The sequence below is a fragment of the Perognathus longimembris genome, chromosome 17 (assembly GCF_023159225.1).
Source record: "Perognathus longimembris pacificus isolate PPM17 chromosome 17, ASM2315922v1, whole genome shotgun sequence".
In the NCBI taxonomy this organism is placed as follows: domain Eukaryota; kingdom Metazoa; phylum Chordata; class Mammalia; order Rodentia; family Heteromyidae; genus Perognathus; species Perognathus longimembris.
In genome coordinates this window covers 8,655,134-8,676,580 of record NC_063177.1, presented here as the reverse complement: position 1 = coordinate 8,676,580, position 21,447 = coordinate 8,655,134, and the positions used below count along the sequence as shown (strand labels likewise).

Sequence of the window (21,447 nt, the reverse complement as noted above, 5' to 3'; positions counted from 1 at the left end):
AATTGAAATGCATGAAAAAATAGATTTAAAATACAACTCTTTAAAGGAAGAAATATCCACGATCAGAGCTGATATGACAACCATAAATAGCTCTCTGACATCCATAAACTCCGCAATTGAAACCATGACACAAAGAGTAGACCATATAGAATCCAGAATCTCTCGCCTGGACGATGAAGCAGCTGACAACAACCAGAAAATGACCACACTCCAAGAAAAGGTGAAGCTTCAGGGAAGACTAATCCAGGAACTAATGGACAAAGACAAGAGATATAATCTGCGCATAATTGGAATAGAAGAAGGAGCCGAATACCAGACCAGAGGGCTTAATCATGTTCTCAATAAAGTTATTGCAGAAAACTTCCCCAATCTCACAGGGGACCCCATCCAGGTAACCGAAGCCTATAGGACACCTGGCAGGCCAGACCCCAGGAAAGCCACCCCAAGGCACATAATATTCAAGACTACAGACCTCAAGATTAAAGAGCAAATTCTGAATTCAGCCAAAGCGAGGAAGGAAACTTTTTTCAATGGGAAGAGGATTCGAATAACATCCGACTTATCCACACAAACTTACCAAGCTCGAAGCGAGTGGAAGAACACCATCCAAGTACTCCAGAATAACAATTTACAACCTCGGATCAAATATCCAGCAAAATTGGAGTTCACATTCGAAGGGAGAACCAGATCTTTCCACACCAAAGAGGAGCTAAAGGAGTATGTGAATAAAAAACCAGCCCTACAGCGAATATTAAGAGGGGAACCCCACCCAACAGAGATCGTAAAAGACACACAGACAGAATCAGAAAGAAACTTCAATAGCCAAAGTCCAGCAGAAACACAAGCTCACTAAAGACAAGAAGAAAAAAAAAAAAAAAAGAAGAAGAAAAAACAGCCCACCAAGAAAATGGAAGGAGGAAAAACACCCTTATCCTTGATCTCTTTAAATATAAATGGTTTAAACTCCCCGATAAAGAGGAGCAGACTGGCAGAATGGATTCGCAAACAAAAAGTTGACATCTGCTGTCTACAAGAGACCCACCTTACAGCAAGGGACAAAAACAGGCTTCGAGTGAAAGGATGGAGCAAGATCTACCAAGCAAATGCATCCACCAAAACGGCAGGTGTAGCCATCCTGATATCAGACAAGCTTGACTTCTCTTTAAAGTCCACTCAAAAAGATAAAGAAGGACACTACATATTAATACAAGGAAAAATACAGAATCAAGAAATCACGGTGATAAATGTATACTCACCAAACAAAAGAGGCCCGACATATGTCAAGCAAATTCTCAAAGAATTACAGAGCAAGATAGACGCAAACACAATCATAGTGGGTGACTTTAATACTCCTCTCTCTCCAAGAGACAGATCCAACACCCAGAGGATTACTAAGGGAGCTGAGGACCTAAATAACACCATTTCCCAAATGGATCTAACAGACCTATATAGAACCTTTCACCCCACAGAGACCCAATACACCTTCTTTTCAGCAGCCCATGGATCATATTCCAAAATAGACCACGTCATAGCCCACACAAAGAACCTCAGCAAATACAAAAGTATTGACGTCATCCCATGTATTATATCTGATCACAGTGGATTAAAGGTAACCCTCAACAACAAAGGATACCACAGAGCCTATACACACTCTTGGAGGCTAAACCCCACGCTGCTATCCAACACTTGGGCTACAGATCAAATTAAAGATGAAATCAACGAATTCATAAGCCACAATGACAAAGAAAACACATCACAAAGAAACCTATGGGACACAGCTAAGGCAGTACTGAGGGGCAAGATCATTGCACTCAGCACCCACATTAAAAGAATGGAAGCAGAGCAGGTGAATACCCTCACGATGAAACTAAAACAACTGGAGAAACAAGAAATGACAGAATCTAAAACGACTAGGAGGGGAGAGATCACAAAGATTAAAGAAGAGATAAATCTGATTGAAAATAGAAAGACCATTCAACAAATAAATAAGACTAAAAGCTGGTTCTTTGAGAAAATAAACAAAATTGACAGGCCCCTTGCAAGACTTACAAAAAAAAGAAGAGAAGAGACTCATATTCGTAAAATCAGGGACTCCACAGGAAAAATTACAACAAGTACACACGATATTCAAACAATCATAAGGAGCTATTTCCAAAACCTCTACTCAGCAAAAAACAATAATTCTACAGAAATGGATCAATTCTTACAGAAGTACAAACTGCCCAAACTGAACCAAGAAGAAATAAATCAGCTAAATAAACCAAAACTTACGGTGAGATACAGGAGGTAATCAAGAACCTCCCTGCTAAGAAAAGCCCAGGCCCAGATGGATTCACCAACGAATTCTACAAAACCTTTAGTGAGGAGCTAATTCCAATACTCCTCAAACTCTTCCGCGAAATAGAAATGGAGGGAGAAATCCCAAAATCTTTCTACGAAGCTAATATCATACTAATTCCCAAACCAGGCAAAGACCCAACAAAAAAAGAGAACTACAGACCAATATCACTAATGAACACAGATGCAAAGCTCCTCAATAAAATATTAGCTAATAGGATCCAGAAAGTGATCAAGAATATCATACATCATGACCAAGTAGGCTTCATCCCTCAGTCACAAGGATGGTTCAACATCCGTAAATCAATCAACGTAATTCACCACATAAACAGAACTAAAATCAAGAATCACATTGTTATCTCAGTCGATGCCCAAAAAGCCTTTGACAAAATATAACATCCATACCTATTAAAAGCTTTGGAGAGAACAGGAATAGATGGAACATTCCTCAAAACAATAAAAGCCATATACAACAGACCAACTGCTAATATCATATTAAATGGAGAGAAACTTAAGTCATTCCCCCTAAAATCAGGAACAAGACAAGGATGCCCACTCTCCCCACTTCTGTTCAACATAGTGCTGGAATCCCTAGCCATAGCAATAAGGCAAGAGGAGGACATCAAAGGGATCCACATCGGCAAGGAAGAAATCAAGTTATCCCTATTCGCAGACGACATGATCTTGTATCTGAAGGACCCAAAAACCTCAGTACCCAAACTCCTACACCTAATAAACCAATTTGGCAAAGTAGCAGGATACAAAATCAACCCACAAAAGTCAGCAGCTTTTCTGTACACCAGCAATAGACAAACAGAAAAGGAAATTATGGAAACAATTCCATTTACAGTAGCCAAAAAAAGAATAAAGTACCTAGGGATCAACTTAACCAAGGACGTGACGGACCTATTCAATGAAAACTACAAAAATCTAATAAGGGAAATCAAAGAAGACACAAGGAGATGGAAAGACCTCCCATGCTCATGGGTAGGCAGAATCAATATAGTGAAAATGGCCATATTGCCCAAATTGTTATACAAATTCAATGCAATACCTATCAAAATCCCAGCCACATTCTTCACTGAAATAGAGAAACCAATCCATAAATTCATATGGAACAGCAAAAAACCTAGAATAGCCAAAGCAATTCTAGGCAAAAAAAGCAATGCAGGAGGTATCACAATACCTGACTTCAAGATCTACTACAAGGCCATCATAACAAAAACAGCATGGTATTGGTATATAAACAGATCGGAAGACCAATGGATTAGAACTGAAGACCCAGAAATAAAACCGCACTCTTACAGCCAACTGATATTCGACAAAGGAGCTAAAGATATACAATGGAATAAACATAGCCTCTTCAACTACTGGTGCTGGGAGAACTGGGCAGCCATATGCAGAAAACTCAAAGTAGACCCAAGCCTATCACCATGCACCAAGATCAACTCAAAATGGATCAAGGACCTCAACATCAGACCTGAATCCTTGAAACTACTGAAGGACAGAGTAGGAAAGACACTAGAACTTATAGGCACAGGAAGGAACTTCCTGAATAGAGTCCCAGGGGCACAACAAATAGGAGAAAGACTCGACAAATGGGACTACTACAAATTAAAAAGTTTCTGCACAGCTAAGGACATAGCCACCAAAATAGAAAGACAGCCAACGATATGGGAAAGGATATTTACCAGCACAGCAACAGACAAAGGCCTGATATCGGTCATCTACAGAGAACTCAAAAAACTAAGCCCCTCCAAGCCCAATAAACCTATTAGGAAATGGGCAAAAGAGCTAAAGAGAGACTTCACAAGAGAAGATATAAAAATGGCAAAGAAACATATGAGGAAATGCTCAACATCCCTGCTAGTAAAGGAAATGCAAATAAAAACAACCCTGAGATACCACCTCACCCCAGTTAGAATGGCCTATACTCTGAACTCAGGAAACAACAAATGCTGGAGGGGCTGTGGGGAAAGAGGAACCCTTCTCCATTGTTGGTGGGAGTGCAAATTAGTACAACCACTTTGGAGAACAGTATGGAGGTTCCTCAAAAAGCTCAATATAGACCTACCCTATGACCCAGCCATACCACTCCTAGGCATCTATCCTAAACAGCAAAATCCAAGATATCAAAAAGGCATTTGTACTACCATGTTTATCGCGGCACAATTCACAATAGCTAAAATATGGAAACAACCCAGATGCCCCTCCACAGACGAATGTATCCAAAAAATATGGTACTTATACACAATGGAATACTACATAGCGATTAGGAATGGTGAAATATTGTTATTTGCAGGGAAATGGTCGGAACTCGAACAAATAATGTTGAGTGAGACAAGCCTAGAACACAGAAAACAAAGGGGCATGATCTCCCTGATATATGACTGTTAACAAAGGGAGACGGAGAGACAGTAGAGACCAAGTCTGTGAATACTGTATATGTTCTTGATACATTGTATATTGCATATATGTCAACCTGACCTAGACAAGGGATAGAAAAACAGGTTGTAAGATATCATAAGAAATGTACACACTGCCCTACTATGTAACTGCACCCTCTTTGCACAACACCTTGTAAAAAAATTTATGTCCAATTAATAAAAAAAAAAAAGAAGAAGTGATCGAACCTAAAATGACTAAAAGGAGAGAGATCACGAAGATTAAAGAAGAGATAAATCTGATTGAAAATAGAAAGACCATTCAACAAATAAACAAGACTAAAAGCTGGTTCTTTGAGAAAATAAAATTGACAGACCCCTCACAAGACTTACAAAAAAAAAAAAAAAGAAGAGACTCATATCCGTAAAATCAGGGACTCCACTGGAAAAATTATAACAAATACACACAATATTCAAACAATCATAAGCAACTATTTCCAGAACCTCTACTCACTAAAAAACAATAATTTTACAGAAGTGGATCAATTCTTAGAGAAGTATAAACTCCCCAAACTGAATCAAGAATAAATAAATCAACTAAATAAACCAATAACCTACAGTGAGATACGGGCTAATCAAGAGCCTCCCAACAAAGAAAAGCCCAGGCCCAGATGTATTCACCAATGAATTCTATAAAACCTTTAGTGAGTAACTAATACCAATACTCCTCAAACTCTCCCACGAAATAGAAACAGAGGGAGAAAACCCAAACTCATTCTATGAAGCTAATATTATACTCATCCCCAAACCAGGCAAAGACCCAACAAAAAAAGAGAACTACAGACCAATATCACTAATGAACACAGATGCAAAGATCCTCAATAAAATATTAGCTAACAGGATCCAGAAACTGATCAAGAAAATTATACATCACGACCAAGTAGGCTTCATCCCACAGACACAAGGATGGTTCAACATCCATAAATCAATGTAATTCACCACATCAACAGAACTAAAATCAAGAATCACATTGTTATCTCAGTCGATGCCCAAAAAGCCTTTGACAAAATACAACATCCATATTTATTAAAAGCTCTGGAGAGAACAGGAATAGATGGAACATTCCTTAAAACAATAAAAGCCATATACAACAGACCAACTGCTAATATCATATTAAATGGGAAGAAACTAAAATCATTCCCCCTAAACTCAGGAAGAAGGCAAGGATGCCCACTCTCCCCACTTCTTTTCAACATAGTGCTGTAATCCCTAGCCATAGTAATAAGGCAAGAGGAGGACATCAAAGGGATCCTCACCGGCAAAGAAGAAATGAAGCTATCCCTATTTGCAGATGACATGATCTTATATCTGAAGGACCCAAAAAACTCAGTCCCCAAACTCCTACACCTAATAAACCATTTTGGCAAAGTAGCAAGATACAAAATCAATCCACAAAAGTCAGCAGCTTTTCTGTACACCAGCAATGTACAACAGAAAAGGAAATTATGGAAAAATACCATTTATAGTAGCTAAAAAAAAGAATAAATTGCCTAGGGATCAACCTAAATAAAGATGTGAAGGACCTATTTAATGAGAACTATAAAAACCTAAAAAGGGAAATCAAAGAAGACACAAGGAGATGGAAAGACCTCCCATGCTCATGGGTAGGCAGAATCAATATAGTGAAAATGGCCATATTGCCCAAATTGTTATACAAATTCAATGCAATCCCCATCAAGATCCCAGCTACATTCTTCACTGAAATAGAGAAAGCAACCCATAAATTCATATGGAACAGCAAAAGACCTCAAATAGCCAAAGCAATTCTAGGCAAAAAAAAAAGCAGTGCAGGAGGTATCACAATACCAGACTTCAAGCTCTACTATAGAGCCATCATAACAAAAACAGCCTGGTATTGGTATAAAAACAGACCTGAAGACCAGTGGAATAGAATTGAAGACCCAGAAATAAAACCGCACTCTTACAGTCAGCTGATATTCGACAAAGGAGCTAAAGACATACAATGGAAAAAACAGAGCCTCTTCAACTACTGGTGCTGGGAAAACTGGGCAGCCATATGCAGAAAACTCAAAGTAGACCCAAGCCTATCACCATGCACCAAGATCAACTCAAAATGGATCAAGGACCTCAACATCAGACCTGAATCCTTGAAACTACTGAAGGACAGAGTAGGAAAGATGCTAGAACTTATAGGCACAGGAAGGAACTTCCTTGAATAGGGTCTCAGGGGCACAACAGATAGGGGAGCGACTCGAAAAATGGGATTACTACAAAATAAAAAGTTTCTGCACAGCTAAGGACATAGCCACCAAACTAGAAAGACAGCCAACCATATGGGAAAGGATCTTCACTGGCACAGCAACAGACAAAGACCTAATATCTGTCATCTACAGAGAACTCAAAAAACTAAGCCCCTCCAAGCCCAGTAAACCAATTAGGAAATGGGCGAAGGAGCTAAAGAGAGACTTCACAGGAGAAGAGATAAAAATGGCAAAGAAATATATGAGGAAATGTTCAACATCCCTGGTAGTAAAGGAAATGCAAATAAAAACAACCCTGAGATACCACCTCACTCCAGTTAGAATGGCCTATACTCTGAACTAAGGCAACAACAAATGCTGGAGGGGGTGTGGGGAAAGAGCAACCCTTCTCCATTGTTGGTGGGAGTGCAAATTAGTATAACCACTTTGGAGAACAGTATGGAGGTTCCTCAAAAAGCTCAACATAGACCTACCCTATGACCCAGCCATACCACTCCTAGGCATCTTTCCTGAACAACAGGTCCCAAGATATCAAAAAGACATCTGCATTTCCATGTTTATCGCTGCACAATTCACAATAGCCAAAATATGGAAACAACCCAGATGCCCCTCCACAGATGAATGGATCAAAAAAAAATATGGTACCTATACACAATGGAATACTACATAGCGATTAGAAATGGTGAAATATTGGTATTCGCAGGGAAATGGTCAGAACTTGAACAAATAATGTTGAGGGAGACAAGCCTAGAACACAGAAAACAAAGGGACATGAGCTCTCTGATATATGACTGTTAAGGTGGGGGGAGGGGGAGACAATAGAGACCAGGTCTGCGAAACCAAAAACTTCTTGTCAAATGGTGTTTTCCACAGGTTTGGGTCAGCGACCCTACATAATGTAACTAAAACCAAACAACTACTCAACATATAAAAGCCAAAAATAGATCTCTCAGTGGATCACAAGAGCTCAAAAGCTACATATGTACATTCATATAAGACAAGGATAAGCAAACTCTATTGTCAACATTACATTTAAAGCCCTAGGTGAATTTCCTTTGGCGTAGGCCACGTGGCTACTGTATATGTTTTTGGTACACTGTGTATTGTATATATGTCTGCCTGACCTTGGGAAGGGAAAGAAAAACAGGGTGTAAGATATCGCAAAAAATGTATACACTGCCCTATTATGTAACTGTACCCCTTTTGCACAACACCTTGTCAAAAAAATAGTTTAATTAATAAATAAATTATTAAAAAAACATTTTCAGTTTTCCATTTCCTTTCTGTTCATAAGGTCTGATGGGTCTGCCTGGTAACATGCTTCCCCCTACCCCAGTTCACTCTCCTAGGAGGAGCTGGTGGAGGTATGGCCTCCTCTCCCACCCACCCTTCATCTGAAGGAGCCTGAGATTGTCTCTGGGGAAGTAATGGAAGGTAGAAGACATCAATAAAATCAGAAGAGAAAAAAAAAACTAAAGAAGGGGCATGGAAGCAGTGGGAGCAGCTGTGAGAGTTCAGTCCTCTCCATACCCCGTGACCCAAATAGTAGAGTACAGGACTAGTAAGCACCAGGCTCTGAGTTCAAAACCTCAGCACAAGTGGAAAACATGGAGAAGGCAGGATGATGGCACTTGCTTGGTGGCCACAGGAAGGGTGTAAACTATGGGATATCAGGGCCTTTCCATCTCAATCACCAGGGAACAGACTTGCACTGAAACACACTGGGTTTGTTCCTCATTGCAGCCAGGGCACACATGCTGTGAGAACCTTGGGGCTTTCCTGTGTAAGGGTGCTAGAAGCTCCCACAGCATTAGGTCATGATTGGGGAACTGGGGAAAGTATAAGTAAAGAGCTGTACTCTAGACTGAGTGCTGTCCGGAAGTAGGGACAATTCTAAGACTAGAAATCTCCATAAGCTTCACAGCTAGGGTGGGCACAGTAAATCAAATGTAGACCTGCAACTCAAAAGCAGAGGTTCATTTGATATGTGCTGGGCATTTCATAGGCTGCCTGCTAAGCATGTATGGAGTTGATGTCCTGTGTATATCCAGCAGCCTCAGGAGAGTTTTACTGACCCTGAGGCATAGCTGTGAGCCTCTTATTAGTTCCTTGACATAGAGAGTGTTTGGCTCTTTTTCAGTATGTCCCCCATGCTCCCTTTTCCCAAAGGCAGGTGAGATTGCACTCCTGGACTTTAAATATATGACATGCAAATTTTCCTTCTTGTCCAAGTTTGCTGCCTAGGATCAGAGAAACCTCACTGAATGCAGTCTGTAGAGGAAACAGGGGTAGATGGGTGTGGGGAGTCTGGGGCAGCGACATAACAGTGGTTGCACATCTGAGACTCAGCCCAGAACCAGCACACATCTACACCACGGGCAATGGCCAAAGCAAAAGGCCTCTTAGTCCATATCACATCTCAAAACCAAGGGCCATATTGTGAAACAAAGACAATAACTATATGTTCAGAATCCCTCTAAGCCTTGGAAGAAAGCTGGGTGATCTAATAATTCCTCTCCTTCCAAGTCACTAATATAACAAGTATAACTACACAGAATTGTGTGCTATAGTGAAAAATACTCCCATACCTATCCATTTGTTTTTTTGGTTTTTGTTTTATTTTTGGTCAGTCATGGGGCCTGAATTCAGGGCCTGGGCGCTATCCCTGACCACTTTTGCTCAAGCCTAGTGCTCTGCCATGTTGAGCCACAGCACCACTTCCAGGGTTTTCTTTTGTTGTTATTGTTGTTGTTGTTGTTTTAACGGTTAATTGAAGATAAGTCTCCTAGGGACTTTTCTGCCAAAGCTAGCTTCGAACTACAGTCCTCAGATTTCGGCCTCCTGAGTAACTAATATTGCAGGTGTGAGCCACTCATGCCTGGCCCATTTAGTTTTTATCTAAAAATGGTGTGGAAGATGTGAGATTCAACAATTGATTAACATCAGAGAAGTATCTGCACTCTGGTGGAAATGTACAAGAGGTTTTTGTGTGTTGTTGTTGTTAACTGGTAAAAGAAATACTATACACAGGTAATCTGAGATAACAGGATGAACATAAGAGAGATGAGACTGGTGTTTTAGAGGATTAAAAAGTGGAATAATATACAATAGATAGTAGTAGAGATTTGATAAATGAGCCTGTTTTATGACTTTCAGGAAATAATCACTCTTGAGAAGAAAGAGCTGCAGTAGAATAGAAAGAGAGTTGAATGATCAGGGAGTCTTGATCTAGCATCTCACACTGAAGTTCTTTGATAGCGAAGGCTGGGGCCTCTGAGGGGCTCTTGATGGTCCTGTTCTAATATCTCCAGGTAGACAGTAGGAGCCTTGGTTAGCAGCAGGTGGTGCTTGTACTTTCAGGTGGGTAACCAGAGGTGCATATCTGTGAGTTGTTCTGTAGTGTCGGTTTTTGAAATTGGATGAGAGAATATCTGCTTCCATTACTCGACAGACACAAACACAGGGCCAGGCATGAGCTTTGGTGTGGAGAGAGTGGCATTCCTCAAGAAGCTGGCCTCACCAAGGGGACCTGCAAATAATCCAGCAAACACTAAACAAGTATGCCATGCACTGGGAAGCAAATATAGTATCATGGTCACTTGGGCTGACTGGTCCAAGAAAGTGTCTCTGAGAAGGGAATGCTTGAGACCTTGGTTGCAGGAAGAGCTGGAACATATGGGGACTTTTGTACAGTGTTACAGAGAAATGCAGCAGTAGACACAAATGATGAGGTGCGTTCAAAGGCACAGACAGGGAGCAAGCTTGGGAACTCCTTCAAAAGGAGGCCAGTGTGGCAGACTCCGTGCATGTAGAAAAGACGGGGTGGGATCTAAGACAGAGTCCTCCAGGGCTCATTGTTACCATTCCAGATGGCCCTCATTTTGTTCTAAATGCCTGGAGTGCCCGTGGTGTTTATAATAGGAATATAGAACCCAATATGCTTTTATAACATTGTCCTTGTCTGTTGGAAATGGATGACAACCAAGCAGAAGTAGCAAACTCTCAGGCCTTATTCCCATGAGCGGCTGTGACCACCTCCTTCCTTCCCAAAGCAATTATGTACGTTCTTTCACTTGGAACTCTTTATTGTTATTGTTATTATTGTATTCCTGATACAAAAATTTCCCTCTTTATTCTAACATGGTAAGATTATTTCATTTCAACTCTGATAATCAAATCTAGAATACACATGTTTAATATGTGAGTGTAAAAGACCAAACAAGAAAGTAGATTTCTGATCAGAAAAAATGTCTAATAGTGTAGAATATCTGGCAAGAGATATAGTTAGTTTATTACTGGGAAGTCAGCTCAGGCTTAGTCAGATAAAGCTGAAGCTGAGACGGCATGGGAAATTTTCCTTTTTTTTAATGCTTTTTTACTGTTATTGTAAAGGTGATGTACAGAGGGGTTACAGTTAGGTAATGAGTACTTTTTTTAGGGTTTATTTGTTGTTGTTGTTGTTGTTTGTCATTTGTGGGGCTTGAACTCAGGGCCTGTCCACTGTCCCTGAGCCTCTTTGTGCTCAAGGCTTGTGCTCTACCTCTTTGAGCCGCAGTGCTGCTTCTGTTTGTTGAGTGGTTAACTAAGAGTTGAGTCTCACAGGGACTTTTCTGCCCAGGCTGGCTTCAAACTGTGATCCTCCATTCTCAGCCTCTTAAGTAGCTAGGATTATAGCCACTGACACCAGCTCTTTTTTGAACAGTGTTACCCCCTTTTTTTTGTTCTCTCACAGTTTTTCCCTACCATCCCCAAGTTGTATAGTTCATTTTCAACATAGTGTCTAGTGAATATCACTGCTGCCATTTGTTCAGCTTTGTTCCTCTCTTTCTGTGTTTCCCTTTACCCTCCCCCAAACAGATAAACTTACATACAAGACAAAGAGTACAGAAAACAAACACAACAACAAAGGAGAAAAAACAAAATAACAAAAAAAACGTTCTTTTCCATTTCTTGGAATTCATTTAGATAAATATCATTTTATATGGTTGTATGCACATAGCTATTGAATCTTCGTGGTCCTCTCCTAAGAATATCCTCATTTGGTCTCTGTGTGAATGTCTAGACATGTGTATATTTTATCATGTCCAAGTGTATTTTTTTTGTCTTTTACCAGCCAGTGTGTTTACTTGTAGATTTATAGGCACAGGCACATTTTAGTTACAACAAATGACAGAAACTATGCAATATATATTTCTATAGGTCTGACTTACCTTGCTTAATATAATTTTTTCCAAGTCTTTCCGGTACAGTATCATTCTTTCTGGTGGAACTGTAGAGTTCCATTGCATAAATATGCTATGTTTTCTTCATCCATTTGTCCACTGAGGGGCATCTGGGCTGATTCCATATTTTTGCTATGGTAAACAATGCTACAACGAACATGATTGTGCTAGTAGCTTTAGTGTAGTCTTGTTTTTGGTCTATTGGATACATGCCCAAGAGTGGAATTGCTGGACCATAGGGAAGTTCTGTGTTTAGTCTTATGAGGAAACTCCATACTGCTTTCCAGAGTGGTTGAACAAGTTTACATTTTTCTTTGCCCATTAGAGGTATCCTTTTTTTTCATTAGTCTACACACAGAGTTTGGATGCCTGAGCTTTCACATGCAGATAAAGAAGTAAGTCCCTTATGTCATGTCTCAGGTCTCTTGAAGTGATTACTACAGATTCTATCAGAATTTGTCTATAGCCTGTTCTCAAAATCTGAGAATAGGGGAAGAGTTTCAAACTGTGTGGTGTGTTCATAATTAGCATAGTTACAGATGCTTCCTCATCCATTTTTCCCTCCAAGAGACCTCGATACTGCAACTACTTCCAGTGTTTCAGCCCCCAATGGTCATAAGAGCAATCACAGCCACAGGAACTGGTGAAGGTCTTCAAGTGATCTGGGTGGTCCTGGATGGGAGAGAAGAGAGAAGAGAGAGAGAGTATCCTCTCATGAAAACCTCACCAGAAATGTGTGAGGCAGAAGAGGAGTGAGCCTGAGGACAGAGTCCCTCATCATTCTACTTGTTTCTCATGAAGGTCCTAGTACTCCCCAGAAGCAACATCAGTGGCTCATCCTGAACTCTACTTCCTACTCAGTCAAAACACCAGGCTAGATTCCATCTTAAACCAGGATACTAGTGTTGTTCAGTGGTCAAATGCTTCCAGAGGGAGAAGGAAGCCAGGGGTGCAGATTAAGTGAATGCCAAGTGCTGGAAGTGAGGATTACAGGCAGAGGATGCAGTGCCAGCCTTTACTGCTCAGTGCCAGCCCCACCTTTACCCCCACATCTGCCATCATCACTGCACTTTGTTGACAGGCATTGGGAACAGCTGTGACCCAAGTGACATCATTGGACCCTGTCTTGGACCAGCTGTATGAACAAATGCTAAGGGAAGAGCAGTATGAGAGGTGGGGGCTCAGGACATAGGCCAGGCCAGATGCCAAAGTTGTTCAGCTTCTACCAGTCCTGAGACAGGACCTGCTAAGATAAACTCTATCAAGCCATGAAGGAGACCCATCCTCACCTGATAATGGAACTCTTGGATAAGTGGTGTGGAGACTCAGTGAGGTCCTAAAAGCACAGCAGCCAAAGTCTGAGCATTCACCTTTGAGTGCTGGCTCCACCTGACCTTGGGAGCCTCCTCTACAAATAAAGTGTACTTTGAGTTGTGTTATACCTCTAGAATTAGGTTTGAAGCCTCTGCTTGGCATTGCACACCCGTGGCCAGCTGTGCCACTTGGACACTTGCATCTCAGGGAGGTCAGCATGGAGCTGGCAATTAGCATGCAAACCATGTAAATCCAGGGCTATGGCCATGGCAGCCAAGGTGGAACCCTCCCTGTTTCATCCAGATAAAAACAGGAGTGGGAATAGGGTGCAAATCCACACCATGGAAGTAGGCACGTGTCCTTGTGGGATGTGAATTGTTTATGGGCAGGAAACAATAGTCGTATTCTTCAGCTTTTCTTCCATCAGACCTACAGCTGGAGTTGCCCCAGAAATGAAGACTGGGGAATTCACAACAACTAGATGGGGCTGGTTTGGATGCCAAAGGAAGGATCACTAAACCTTAGTCCAATCCACCCAGAGCATCCAATAGGAGAATGTCCTTGTAGAGAGGACCAGTGTGAACCACACAACAATTAGAAAGGAGATATTCTACCCAGGTTTGTCCACACAGAGGGTTGTCTGAGTTAATGTGTAGGTTGTTGGGTTTTGCTCAGGTGCCAGGACAGTTTCTACATGTTTAGTACCTAGTGTTTCACCTAAATAAGTTTGTCAGTGCCTAGGGATGAAAAAGCCACCACTAGGGTTCCACTGATGGAAGAAGTATGCAACTGCCAGTCACAGAGCAATCAAGGCTGTCCATGTTTCCTAGTGAGATTAAGAAAAAAAGTGGAATTGTGGATTCCTGAAGTTGCACAGTTGGTTCAGTTGTGTGCTTTTCTATTTTTTTAGTCTGAAAAGATTCCAGGAGGCAGGAAAAAGGAGGAGAAGGAAGCTGTGGAGGAATGGATTCTAGGTCTCCTCTGATAGAAACAGGTTCCACATCCTTCCAACAGGCTGAGGATCCAGGGTTCTATGCTATGTGTCACCCTGTGTCCCTCTTGATCCATCACAGTATTCAATATATCAGCCTCCTCCTTACTGCTTCACCACTCATTTGCCCACACTAAATGATGGCTTTGTAAGGGAAGGAGCCATGGTTGATCTTCTATCACTTTCCTCCCTCTTCCTCCCACAGTACATGTCACTTGGTGGGTATTAACTGAAGTTCCATTGACAGGTGAATGGGAAGGTCCTGTCTTCATGCCTTTGCCTTAATTCTTTCCCTGAACACAACATTGTCTATGTGACACTAAAGTCTGTCCTACTAATAACCCCCAAGTTTTCAGGCCACAATGAAGGCAGGGTATGTTAGGGATACAGGCCCTGGGAGTCAAGAGCCAGAACCCAAGAATTAAAAGGGTACTAATGTGTGTTTGAAAATGAAACATAGTACATTGTATGTGGGGAGGGAATATCACTACAAACCCTTTTGTACAATTCATGTACACTTATAATTATTTTCAAACACACAATAGTGACTGGGAGCAGTAAGGTATTTCTTTTGGTCTCAAAGCTATGTGAGTATAGCAAACCCTCAGCACTTGCCTTCCTATTTACAGTGCCCTAAGAGAAAATCTTACAGAAAATCACTTTATTGTGAGAAAAATGTTTGATAAAGTGACTCCAATCACAGAAATGCTTGTAAAGGAATAATCAGACGTGTATGCCCATGGAACCATATTTAATAAGACTGACCAAGATTTAACATCTCAGAGCCAGATTGGTAACATCAAGTCATTGTAACACCAACAATTATCAAGTGTAGCAGATTCTCAGAACAAGAGAGCATTTGTCTAAGGGAATCTAAGGTTAACCCTCTACCCAATTTTAATATTTATCTCTCTGATATTGTATGTCATTTTCTTCTTGTCAGTGCCAGCACCACACCTATGAAATGTGTCCTGCTTTCTCCTGTGTTTGCTGAATACAACTTTTCTTTGGCTTTCCTGAAATTCTTTTCTATGACAAGGACATGCAATGAAGAACTCTCATTCTTAGGAATCTCCTCATAGTCCCTGACACAGCTCTGAGCCCAGTGAGTCATTATCTTAGAATTGAGGTTGGAATTGAATCGTATGAAACTCAATCAGATGTTGGTTTGAACTTGTGAGACCAAAGCCTAACAGGCACTAACCTCACCCAGGCCTCAAAAGCCCAAGTTGACCTTCTCTCTCTTCCCACTCAGCCTCTGTAGGGAATCCCTATCTCTTTCTCTTCCCTCCACTGCACAACAGGGTGGGGTTCTTTTGGTCTCCTGACTCTCAGGGTTGTTTCAAGCCTACCACAAAGTACATGGGTTTCTGGTGAATCAACAAATCATATGGAGATCAGAAGGAGGGATCTTCCAGCTTGAGTATGAAAGACTCGTGTGCTGTGGCTTAGTTCCCAGATTGTGGCACTGCTTTGGGGGTGCGAGGCAATTTCTGAGGTGGTGCTAGGTGAAAGACATAGTCACGGGCTGGGTGTGTTCTCGACTGTTATACTTTGGCTCCTTCCTATCTTTGTCTCCACTTTCTGGACACAGCGAGCCAGCAACCCCAGTTTCATATTCCCAGAAGTGATGTTTCACTTCAACACACACCCAGAAACATGGAGCCAGCCGATTTTGTACTCACACTTCTGCAAACATGAGCCAAAATAAATCCATCATCCCTTAAGGGGCACATGTCAGATGTTTTTGTCACAGTAAGGCAAAATTTGAGTAAGACAGAAAAATAGTAGGACAGAAAAGTGAAGTCACTGTGGTGACTAAACCTGACCGGGCAGCTTTTAAGACTTGAGGACTGACGTATGGGAATGATTTATAAACATTTAGATAACCGGACCAAGAAATCCTATAATGAATTAAGCAGAGCTTCATGAGTTATTCTTACTAGAGCTCAAACCAGAATACTGATAAGTGGTGGGTGGAGAAGATCATGTACAAGAAGCTTGAGCACAAAAACTCAGGGACAGGCCCAGGCCCTGAGTGCAAGCTCTTGGATGGATAAAGAAGAAAAAAGAGGAAGAGGAGGAGGAGGAAGAGGGGGAGGGAGGTGGGGGAGGTGGAGGGGAGGGAGAGGGAGGGGGAAGGGAGGGGCAGGAAGAGGGGGAGGAGGAAAGACAACTCTTCTTGAGACCACTCAGGAATGGGCCACACTCCACCCACAGTAGTCTCAAGGGCATAAAAGTACAAACACATGTGAAAACTTGAGAACAGAGCATTGCTGGGGCTCCTTCTCCATATCTGGCTTTCTGTATTCATTTGTCCAAGCTCTCAGTAGCCACAGCAGCTGTGATCCGAGTGGGCATGACTCTTGCTAACAGCAGGCATAGCCAGTGTTGGTCATGGGATGCTGGTTTTGAAGGCATGCCGAATTCAAGTTACAGCATCATAAAGGCTCCATCCAGATATCAAGGGAAACCTAGGCAATAATATGTACCAGGGTCACAGTCCCTGTAAGGAACCTAGAGAGGGTAGTGCACAAGTGCAAGATGCAGTTAGAGGGACAGGAAGTTGGAGATGTCAGTCATGTGGAATTCTTGGCCAGAAAGCCATAAGCAACAAGGAGAGAGGACCCTAGGAATGCTGCTGTGTGAGGCTGGATGGGGCCATGGAGACAGGACTGCCCAAGGCCACTGTGCCTCCCCTCATGGACCCATGCTTGGTGTGGAGACACAGGATTGAGTGTTCACCTTGCTGGATTTCAGTCCTGCTTTAGTCATTCCTTTCTAAACCTCAACTCCTCCCTTTAGGAATGAGAATGTGTACTCTGTATCCTTCCGTCTTTGAAGTATGTTACTTTTTATTTCCTGTGGTTTCTAAGCTGCAAGTATGCCACAGTGCTTGAAGTATCCTTGGGCTTTGACATTTGGTCAACATTGGGGCTGTGAAGACTTTGGAGATTCTTATAAATAGATTAAATGCATTTTTTGCCAGTCCTGGGGCTTGAACTCAGGGCCTGAGCACTGTCCCTGGCTTCTTTTTGCTCAAGGCTAGCACTCTGCCACTTGAGCCACAGCACCACTTCTGGCCGTTTTCTATATATGTGGTGCTGAGGAATCGAACCTAGGGTCTTCATGTATACAAGGCAAGCACTCTTACCACTAGGCCATATTCCCAGCCCCATTAAATGCATTTTTGATTATTATATGTACATGACCCTTTGGGGCCCTGAATAAAATGTGATACATTCAAAACAAACTGTCAACTCTAGACTCACATAAGCTGAGTTCTCAGCACATGTTACTATCTGTGGAGATGATGTGGGCTCATCGAAGCAAAGCCAGGCAGAACTCAGAAAGGAAGCCACACTGCAAAGAAGTGAAATGTGGTTAGTTTTGCTCCTATGTGACGCTTGAGCCATTCAGTGTAGCTTGGGCATTTTCCTGCAATATTACCAGGGGATGTTTCACTTTCTGTGCACATGTCCAACAACCACTCCTGCTCTTCCCCACAGCACTCATGGCTCATTTCAGTGGTTCTGTTAACGTGGCAACATAAACAAGGGGACTGTGAATGTTTCCTACCCATGGGAGCTGGGAAAGATGTTTTCTGTTCCTGCTCCATTATGTTCCACTAAGGAGCTACCTTGGCAGACACAGGGGCCCCCATCCTGAAAGCCAGGGCCCACTGCCCTCCTTGCTGTAGGGTCTGTGCCCTGACTCTCTGCAGGCTCAGTGTGCTGGTGAGGCAGAGCAGGAAGTGGTATGAAGGCTGTGCGCCACTGCTGCTCTACAGGCCTGTCTTGACCCTGCCCTTCCCCTGGCCAATAATTGCCTGTTTCCTCTGGAGGCTTTTGCTTCCTGTTTTCAGATATCTGGGCCACAGAGCCAGAGAGTGCTGAGGAAACCAGCACTCAGCAGTTCTGAGCTCTCTCCTGGGCTCTGAGACCACGCTTGACGTTGTTTCTCCCACACCTCTCCTCCTGTCAGCTCTGCGGCTCCAGATATCCCCCGAGTCCTACTGAAAGAGAAGAAAGGATCTGAGCCCTATAGAGGAGTGAGTGCCCCTCATTGTCCATTCCTGAATTCTCCTTGCCTTACCTTTCCATCCCTCCACCCTCCTGATGGCAGACCCCTGTACCTTCACCCGTCATCCTCCAATCCATGCTTTCCTCTTCCCATGTTGCCATCCTCATATCTTCCATGGTCCCCACGCCTCATCCTTTCATCCCCATTCTCTTGTCCCACCATCTTCTGAAGTCCCTTTTATCCCACCATTTTCCCATCTTCTGTTATACCATCCCTCTTTTTATATTATCCTTCCTAAGCACAGAAATTCTCTCTGCTCACTCCTTTTCCATATTTTTACCCATTTCCACACCTCAAAATCTCTCTGCTTGGCTTTTACTACCACCTACTTCCTTTTCCTTCCCTTCTTCCAACACTAACAATTGGCTGGTGCTCTGGAGTTGACAAGGCTAGGTTTTGAATGATGCATAGGAGTTTACCAGGCCAAGAGAAATGATGTCAGTGAAAGCCGTGCAGTGAGTGACTGTACAAAGACAGTAACCCTCAGAGCCTCTGATTTCCTCTTCTCTTCACTATGGCATCCCCACTCATATCCTCAAATCCACCCTTCCAGGAGCAGCCATGGCTGGTAGATCCTATCGTTTCTCTGCTCTATCATCTGATCCTTCAGAAGATGAAGAGGAAACAGAAGGAAATTATGGAGCACTTCCAGTTACACCTGGTCAATTCAGCATTGTTGAAGAGAACATCTGCCCCCAGCCCAGCTCAGCAAGGAAAGGTGAGTGGCACAAAAGTGTCCTCATGCCTGGTGGCTCAGGATGGTCATCAGTAGACATAGAACCAGACCCCTCACACACTGGATGGATGTTGTGTGTGAAGCCCAGGCAGAGGCACAATTCATGCACAGTTAATATTAAACAAGAAAACAAAGGCACCCATTCCAATGTGTCCTACCAAGGAGCTTCCCTGGAAGACACAGCAGTTTCCCTCCTGAGAAACAGGACCCCCTGCCCTCCCTTGCTGTAGAGTCTACCCTACAGCAGGTTCTGGGTGATGTCGATGCAGAACAGGAAGTGCAGTGTTCAGGCTGTGCCTCACTGCTGTTCTACAGGCCTGTCCTGACCCAGCCTGTCCCATGGCCACTAATCTCCTGTTTCCTCTACAGCTAGACCTTCCTGTTTTCAAATATCTGGGATTCAGAGCCAGAGAGTGCTGAGGAAACCAGCCCTGGGCAGCCCTGGGCTCTCTCCTGGGCTCTGAGACCACACTCAGCATTGCTTCTCCTGCACCTCTCTCCTGTCAGCTCTGTAGCTTCAGATATCCCAGGAGTCCTACTGAAAAAGAATAAAGAATCTGAGCTGTACAGAGGAGTGAGCACCCCTCATCCCTCACTCCTCCGTTCTCCTCGCTCTACATTTCTATCAGTCCATCCTCCTGATGGCAACCCCCTAACCTCAACCCTGACCCTCCAATCCATGCTTTCCACCTCCCATGTCTCAAATTCTCATCCTCTCATTCATATTCTCCTGTCCCTCTAGCTTCATATTCTCTCCTCCTCTCTTCCATTCTTTCTTCCACATTCTGATCCCTCTGTTATCCCACCCCTCTTTCCCCATAATCCATCCTAAGCACTAGAATTCTGTCTATTCACCCCTTTCCCATATTTTTACCCATTTTTCACATCTCAAAATCTCCTTCCTTGGCTTTACCTACCAACCTAATTCCTTTCCCTTCCCTTCTTCTGACACCATCAATTCCCTGATTCCCTGGTGTTGACAGTGCTGGGTTTTGAGTGATGAATAGAAGTCTGCTAGGCTTTGCTAGGCTAAGAGAAAGGATCTCAGTGACAGCCTTGCAGTGAGTGATTCTAGAGAGTAGAAAACAGAGACACTTGAAACCTCTGGTTTCCTTTTCTCTTCACCATCTACTCCCCATTAATATTCTCAAATCTTCCCTGACAGGAACAGACAAGGCTGGCAGAGCCTATCACTGTTCTCTATCCCCTGGTATGGAGGAGGAAAAGGAGGAAGAGGAGGAGGAAGAGGAGGAGGAGAAGGAGGAGGAGGGAGGAGGCGCAGGAGGAGTTGGAGGGGAAGGAGGACCTAGAAGAGGAAGAAGAGAACTTTCAGTCCTTCCAGCTTCAGATGACCTGCCAAGCTTTCTTCAAGTGGACATGTTGCTCCTTCTTGGCACAGTTAGTGAAGGTGAGAGTGGCATGAATGTGTCCTCATGTCTGGTGGCTCAGGTTGGTCATCAGCAGACTTGGAACCAGACCCCTTACACACTGGGTAAATGCTGTTGTGTGTCAAAGCCCAGACACCTGTGTAATGCATGTAATGTTGATATCAAACAAGAAAACAGAGGCACCTATCCCACTCTGATCCACCACAGAGATTCCCTGGAAGACACAGGGCCTTCCATCCTGACAGCCAGGGCCCACCGCCCTCCCTTGCTGTAGGGTCTGTGTCCCAGATCTGCAGGTGCTGTGATGGTGATGCAGGGCAGGCAGTGGTGTGCGTGCAGCCTGTGTGCCACTGCTACTGTACAGGCAGAGCCCATAATTGTTCTCCTCTATCTCCTGGTATCACTAAAGAAAAAAAAGAAGAGCAAGGAGGAGGAGCAGGAGAAGTAGGAGGAGGAGCTGGAAGAGCTAGAGCAGCTGAAGGAGCAGGAGGAAGTGGAGGAGGAAGAGGAGGAGGAGCTGGGGCCTTTTCAGCATTCTTAAAGGGTGCATATGACCTCTGCCTGGCTTTGTGAGTGAAGGTGAATGGAAGAGTCAAGCCTGGTGACCCAGGAAGGCGATCAGCAGACCAGCACCTGTCCCATCACTTCTCCAGCAAATGAGCAGATATTGTAGTGAACCCAAGCCCAGATGGAGCCATTACCAATTTGCT

The 21,447-nt window shown here is 43.1% G+C and overlaps 1 protein-coding gene across 1 annotated transcript in view; it reads left to right on the top strand.

The window, feature by feature from the left end:
- Window positions 1-18,438: 18,438 nt before the first annotated feature.
- The window catches only part of Nlrp1 (NLR family pyrin domain containing 1), a 37,654-nt gene continuing 34,645 nt past the window's right edge, over window positions 18,439-21,447 (top strand). The window contains exons 1-2 of the mRNA XM_048365816.1: window positions 18,439-18,581; window positions 19,167-19,331. Coding sequence (XP_048221773.1) covers window positions 19,175-19,331 — 157 coding nt within the window. The 5' untranslated portion in view covers window positions 18,439-18,581; window positions 19,167-19,174. The remainder of the gene's footprint in view (window positions 18,582-19,166; window positions 19,332-21,447) is intronic.